The sequence below is a fragment of the Belonocnema kinseyi genome, chromosome 5, assembly GCF_010883055.1.
Source record: "Belonocnema kinseyi isolate 2016_QV_RU_SX_M_011 chromosome 5, B_treatae_v1, whole genome shotgun sequence".
Classification (NCBI taxonomy): Eukaryota; Metazoa; Arthropoda; class Insecta; order Hymenoptera; family Cynipidae; genus Belonocnema; species Belonocnema kinseyi.
This window is the reverse complement of record NC_046661.1, coordinates 68,693,302-68,700,363: the sequence shown is the minus strand read 5'-3', so window position 1 is coordinate 68,700,363 and position 7,062 is coordinate 68,693,302. Positions and strand designations below refer to the sequence as shown.

Sequence of the window (7,062 nt, the reverse complement as noted above, 5' to 3'; positions counted from 1 at the left end):
AAGCTATCTAAGGATGGTACTATAGAACGCCACCTCAAGGTAGGCCTAGTGGCGCCATCTCTTGGTCAGGCCGGAAACTTATCAATCCACCCTCGTATCAGTGACAATTTAATTGCACAGTAATACAAGATGATGAATGTTAAATGTAGATGAATTTCATTTTTGCATTAAATTAAGTAAGTAAGTTACTTAATTTCAACCAGAAGTGGATCTTAAGTGCAGTGTCTCCTATCTGATATACGAGTAATATGAGGATTAACTGACAGGTATGTTGAGTTTTGGATGATTTTCATTTGCGCGCTCTGAAATTCAATTTGTGCTGGTAGAAAGGCGTGAGCGAAATGCGATGCGCAAACACTTAGACGGATTTCGGCAATTTTAGAAAAAGGCGCCAAGAGAACAGCTGAGAGTTGCCAATATGGCGTCGATAGCGCTGGATAGTATCGATCAACACTGAGCTCATGGTAGTCGTTTCGTCAACGTTTCCTATTTTGATATACTATGTACTCAGATCTGTAACGGATTTTGATTATGAACAGAATAATCGTACATATGTGATAAAAAAGAATTGAAGATTTACGTTCTGTACCTGGTAGCTTGAAATGGATATAAGTGCCTTGTTTAGTGTCATTAGGTTCTTTTTCCCTTCTATTAATCTCATTCACTGGGAGTATAAGACAACTTGCTACATTAGGCATAAATGAATCATTTATTCAATGCTCACATTTAACAAAAAATATTTATTTCCCAAAATTATTCAATTTTTAATTATGTATTAATTTCATTTTCCTAACAAACTAACGATAGCACATAAATTTGGTAAATTTCAACAATTAGCTGACTTAAATTAACCTATAAGTTTCATTTCACACGCACGCGTTGACGGCAAGTCAACAGTCTTCTGTCTTAAATTAACCTATAAAGTACATTTTACGTACATAAAGCAGTTAACTCTCAACCAATCGCGTTACTTAAAGTCATGTTATAATCATCAGTTGACTTTCAACTGGCAAATGATCCTTTTGGTTACATCTGAAAGTCAACCGCCTTTTTTTTACTGAAATTCCGATTCTTGTATTACTGTGTGTTTATATCACTAGAACTTGAAAATGCCTAATTTTAGGCCCAAAAAAAGTGTAAACTGAAGAAAGCCTTGTCTTGGTACAACCTTCTCAAAAATTTCTTGCAGGATCTTTTTTCTCACAAATAGCATATTTCTTTAGAAAAATTGTGTAAACAATGGACAACCAACATTTCGAAAAATTAACCTTGATATTTATAATCAGGGTGCTTCTCTTGATATGTTTAGCTAAAGTTACGTAGTAACCTGTCTGGGCTAGTGGCGATTTGCTTACCCTATCTATATTATGCATGTTAATTTCGGGAAATAACAACTTCGCTCAACACTGTGTAACTTCGCAAAATTAAGATCAATCCATCTCGGACAACTTGAATTTTGAAGTACAAGATTTCAACATAATAAAACCTCAATATCGATTGCTTCGGCATTAGAACATTTTCTTCGGAGCTGGTCACATATGCTGAAGTCTATGTCAAATGACCACAAGAATTTTTGTGTTGGAATGGGATTTGGCTATAACTGAGTGTATTCAGTCCTTCGATAGTGAAGAAAAGCCCCAATAAATAAACTCTCCTGAGTGCTTTTTATTTAGTTTCCTCAGTTTTCAGCATGATGTCTCATTTCCTGTGAATGTAAGTTGCGTCAACAAATTTTAAACTTGATGTATTTTTGTATGATTAACGCGAATGAAAAAGAAGCATCCTCCATTCACCAATCCACAGTCGCCTGCCTCACACCAAAAACCGTTATAAAGGGATTGGGGGCCCTTCAGTCTGCATCGTTTAGAATTGGAAGGCATCGCGTATCCTTTTCCAACTTTCCCCACACACCCACCTAAAACCTTTGGAAAGGGGTGGGTGGTTTCTTCGAGCCATAAATGCCACCGATCGGGCTCATTTCGAGTTCAGAGGCACCCAATCCCTTTTCCACCCCACATCCGCATTCGCACCTTACGCACTTTGCCAAAAATCGTTCGAAAGGGGCCGAGGGCGCCTACAAGTCGTTAACGCCCGCCAGTCGTAGCCGTTTCGATTTCGCAGGCAACCCGCCTCCATTTTCGACTATTCTGCAAGCCCCTCCTCTCCTCCAACCCTACGTCCCAACTAAAAAACGTTGAAAGTGAGTTGTGAATGAACCCAATTGGGATCGCTTTGAATTCGAAGGTACCCCGACCTATTTTCAAACTTTTGCACAAGCCCCCCAAACCCTACACCCCCACCCCACTAAAAACGGTTGTAAAGGAAAAAAATCTCGATATTAATAAGAGAGCAACACCTTTTTTAATCCAGATTCAACTTTAGCATGGAAAAATATACATAAAGTGTATGAGTTAAAACAAAATCGAAGGGGACCCTACTAGGACGGAACGTTCCTTGCAAACTTTCGGAACGTTCCCGGAAGGTGTAAAATGTCCGCCGCTTTGGAACGTTCCACTGGAACCATAAGCGATAGGTCCAAATCAATGTTAGTTTATGATATGGAGATCGTATTATAGTGTAGTATAAGCGGTACTCAAAAGTCAAAAATGACATCCATTTTTACCTATATCTCACGGTTTAAGAGACAATTGTTGTTAAAAATAATAATCCCATGTTTTTGCAAAAAATAGCTACTTACAAAATAAGTGATTGTCGGCGTGTGCGAAGATTTTAAGACAAGTGCTGCAATCACAATTGTCGAACCCTGCCGATGGAAATGCTCTGAAAACGCACTGGCGAACGGCACTGGGCCGCCAGTGCGTTTTCCAGTCGCTGTTTGTGCTGATTTTCAGCACCTAAACGGCACTCAGAAGTGATGGGACGGTCATATAATGTTCTTATTGTATTCGTCACGTACCGGGTAGGCAGAGTATTTCACAGTACCTGGCCGCAATCAAACAGACTCACGTTTTATAAGTTTCTTCAAATTATTAATACTTTTCTTTAAATTATGAATTATCTCATTGTACATATTTATCATTATAACTTATATACTAATATACTTCTTTGAAGTTAAAGTAAAAAATGTTGTACGTTATATCCACTCCAATTTTAAACATCCAAAAGAAAAAGTTAGATAACTGAAATAATCGAAACCCGTAGATTCTGAATTTCTAAACTCGTAGATGATTTCAAAATTTCCCAAATTTTATTTTTAATCCCTTTCAGCTGGCCTACTTGGTAACCTAGTCGCATAGGCATAGGCACACTGATTTTCACTAACACTATATTATACATTGCTAACACACCTTTTCAAAGACCTCACAGACTAGATTTATTGGGTAGTGCTGAAGAAACAGCACTGAGTAGGCACTGACCAGTGTGGTTTCTTAGCTTTTTCAGTGAGTTTTCATTGGCAGGGAAGTTGCTTGTACGCACATGCATCACATGCTTTTTTTTGCAATAACCCTAGAGGGAAATTATTTTGCACTTTTTTTTATACTTTTTCACTATATCTTTCATCCCGTATGGTGGTTTTCAGACAAATTTGTGTATAATTGTTTGTTAGTAATTTGTGCATGCACAGCTTTCACAAAAATGTTTTGAAGTACGCATGCGCCAGTATCAATAGCCCATTACAAATTGTAACGTTAGACAAAATGGTGGTGACACTGGTTGCCACACAAACCGTTCTAACCATGTTGAGTTAGTGCGGGATCACTTTGACAATTGTGTTTACCAAATGTTGCTTAGTGAAGTGTTCCAAACGTGGGCGTTTGTTCGGGCGAGTTTTTACCGTCTTCAGGCTGTAGTTACAGTGAATAATAGAAAATACCAGAAGCCTATTGAAGGATCCACTGGCCAGACCGTGGATAAAGTTTGTGCTTTAAAATGAAGAGATTTCACTGAGAAACAAAAGAAAATACTGAGATTTTACTCAAGCCACTTCATCAGCGGTAAGTGATGAACGAATTATAGTTGAGGATGTATTAAAATGACACATAACCTTTACTTTCAAAAATCCTTCAAATAGTTAATAAAACGGAGCAAAATAGTGACATTGTTGAGTATAACAAATTTTAAGAGAATAATCTAAGGATTTTAAAGATTAAAATAATGAAATCTGTGATCGTTTATTTAATATTAGTTATTTATTTTCTTTGGGTATAATTCCTTTTTTGGCAAAAGCTGTATAATTTTCATTCAATATTTACAGTAGATAACCTTAATTAACTGGAAGACTGACAAAAAATGTTCATTATTTTTGTAAGTAAAATATTTCAGCAAGAATACTATATTTTCCGACTAAGTTTCATTGAAATTTTATGACTAATTGATGTGAGAGCAAAAAATTAATTTTTAACCTGATAAAAAATTTTCGTCTTTCTTTATTCAATTTTTTTAATTTAATGAAACATTTTTTTACATCAATAAACTAATTTTTAATATAAGTATACTAATGATAAATTATAATGATCGAGAATTGAGTATTCTTTCATGCCCAGAAACGATTATCTATTGATGGACAGCGGTGTGAAAATCGTACCCTTGACCAGGTCTTATGAAAATGTTTAAAGGCATGTGATACTTAGAAAATTGTCGATTTTATCAGTTTTAGGTTCCCCCGCCTTTTTTCTAGAATAATAAATTTTTGTCTTAAAAATTTGGGAAATGATAGCGAACATGCCAGCGGACGTCCCCACACATTTTTGTGAATTAATTAAAATAAAATTTAATTTAGCAAAATGTGACTAATTTGCATAGCGCTTAGGAAATAGTATCGATTTTTTCAGTGTTAGATTCCCCCGGCTTTTTTCCTAGGATAAGAAATATTTTGCCTTAAAAATCTGAGAAATGATAGCGAACATGCTAACGAACGTCCCCACAAACTTTTTTTGTGTTTTTTTATCAAAAAATTGTTGATATTGCTAACAACGTGCGTGCATACTTCGAGGTTATGTGTGTTACAATTCACCCGAGCGTTGCTTCCAAACTACACAAAATTTTTGCCAAAAAACTTTGGAATAACAAATAAACATAGTTACTAGTCTCCCGGAACTAACCTTGTTTGCAGGCAATTAAAAAAGTTTATTTCATAAATAATTTCCAGATTATCGGAAAGGCAGAGATGAAAAACGACGTAACCTCAAAATAATGCATATGCATAACATTTTTATTTAGCACAATAATTTTTTTTGTTATTATATGCGTCAAAAAAGAGTCCAGGGACATCCGTTATATTTTATAGCATCTCCGAATTCAGTTTTTAAAAATTTTCATTCTCTTGAGAAAAAAGCCGGGGAAACTGTAAGTATCACATGCCCTTAAAGTGTTAAATATGCGTCTGGTATTTTCTATTTTTCACTGTAACTACAGCCCGAAGACAGTAAAAAATCGTCCCAACATCTCTATCGGCACGTTTGGAACACTTCACTACACAACATTTGGTAACCATAATTGTGTTTACCGTTAAAAAAAACTCTCGTTAACATTGAAAAACAATGATCCCGCACTAATTCCACACGGTTAGAACGGTTTGTGTGACAAACAGTGTCACGGCCATATTGGAATCCGCCATTTTAGTTGGACAGGTTTATCGCGTACATTATGCTATTTTGAAGAACTTTGTACATCATTTGAAAAGATTTTCAAATACATTTTACGGTTTTTCATTGCCATTGGTCAATTTATACAAATATAAATTTCGCTATTCTCGAAACTCCCGCAAATTGTCAAAATTTTCGTTGGCTATGCTCATCTTTTCATATTCATATTTAAAATCTTCGAACCCGAACACTCTTTGCAAAAACTCTTTAATAAACCATAAAACGTCAACCACTTTTTCTGTTTTTTTTTTTTAACTTTCATTAAGTAGATTTGACCACGCTTTACCAACTGTTATAGTTATGACCACACATTATACTGTGAGGTATAATGGTCAGGTAATACTGCGTTTAGGCCGATTAGCGCCCATCACTACTTTGTCACATCTACTTCGTGAATAAAATAGACAACAAAAATGTATACCTCATACGAAACGGGTAATTCAAGAGGACACCCACCTAAAATAATACTGCAAAATCTGAATATTGCTCTTAGCAATCAAGTTGAAACTCCAGTTCGGCTGAAATTGTCTTCTTGAAAAAAAGCGGACTGAAATATCTACTGTTATCGCTTGTAGCCCTAGAAATATGGCAGGCCGGGAAAAGAAACATGTCTTGTAAAACGTGAACATGATCAATGGGACACGAAGCACACATATATAGATATATATATACATATACACTTATGTACATGCAGTATACACCGATGTTTACTTCACAGCCTCACAACTCTCTTGTGCGAATGCATACATGAACCATGTGCAATTGTACGTCAACATGACATGTGAGCAATTGTGCATACGTGCGTATATTAAGCCGGTCATCTTATCAAAGGCTAATCACAAAAACTGGTATGATAGGCCGAAGCCCATTTAATTGATCATATTACATATTAATGAATTCCAATATTTTAAAGTAGATATTCTTTAAATAAAGAATGGAAAAATTTTGTTACCAGTAACTAATCGAATACTAGAAAATGCGGCAACCCACTGATTAAAGATCGACTCCAACTTTTGAAGTTCCAAATGAGAACGAACACAACCAAACAAGCTTTTAGAGAAACCAAAGATGATAAGCATTTCAGGTTAGGTGGGCAATTTCAAGATGTCTGCACACCGAGGGTCAGACAATAATAGCAATTGCATACGACATACGACTAAACTTTATTTTCTTAAACTTAAAAAAATTTATTTTTTAACACTCAGGGTGCAAAATGCGCGTTTTGGATGCCTATAAACGAGAGTAAAATCAGTATTTCTCTCCCTCTTGATAACAGGGAGTCAGCTGATTCATGATCTAATAAATACATGGTCTAGCCACTTGAGGGCCCCGTTTCGTTCAAGTCACGTAACCTCTTAATTCCACCATTTTGTTAGTATGACCGCGTAGTTTAAGTTTGACGCGGTAGCACTGTGCGACGAACTGTTATAGAAAAATCAGTATGTAGGAAGAAATA

The 7,062-nt window shown here is 35.8% G+C and overlaps 1 protein-coding gene across 4 annotated transcripts in view; it reads right to left on the bottom strand.

The window, feature by feature from the left end:
• The window catches only part of LOC117172418 (dipeptidyl peptidase 3), a 65,091-nt gene extending 58,397 nt beyond the window's left edge, over positions 1 to 6,694 (bottom strand). Inside the window, exon 1 of one of the 4 annotated variants that reach the window (XM_033360337.1) lies at positions 6,559 to 6,694. Coding sequence is in view for 1 of the 4 variants with exons in the window: in XM_033360335.1 (XP_033216226.1) it covers positions 6,063 to 6,280 (218 nt within the window). In the remaining 3 variants the exon portion in view is untranslated. The other 3 variants (XM_033360336.1, XM_033360335.1, XM_033360338.1) reach the window with 3 other exon arrangements.
• Between the last annotated feature and the right edge of the window lie 368 nt (positions 6,695 to 7,062).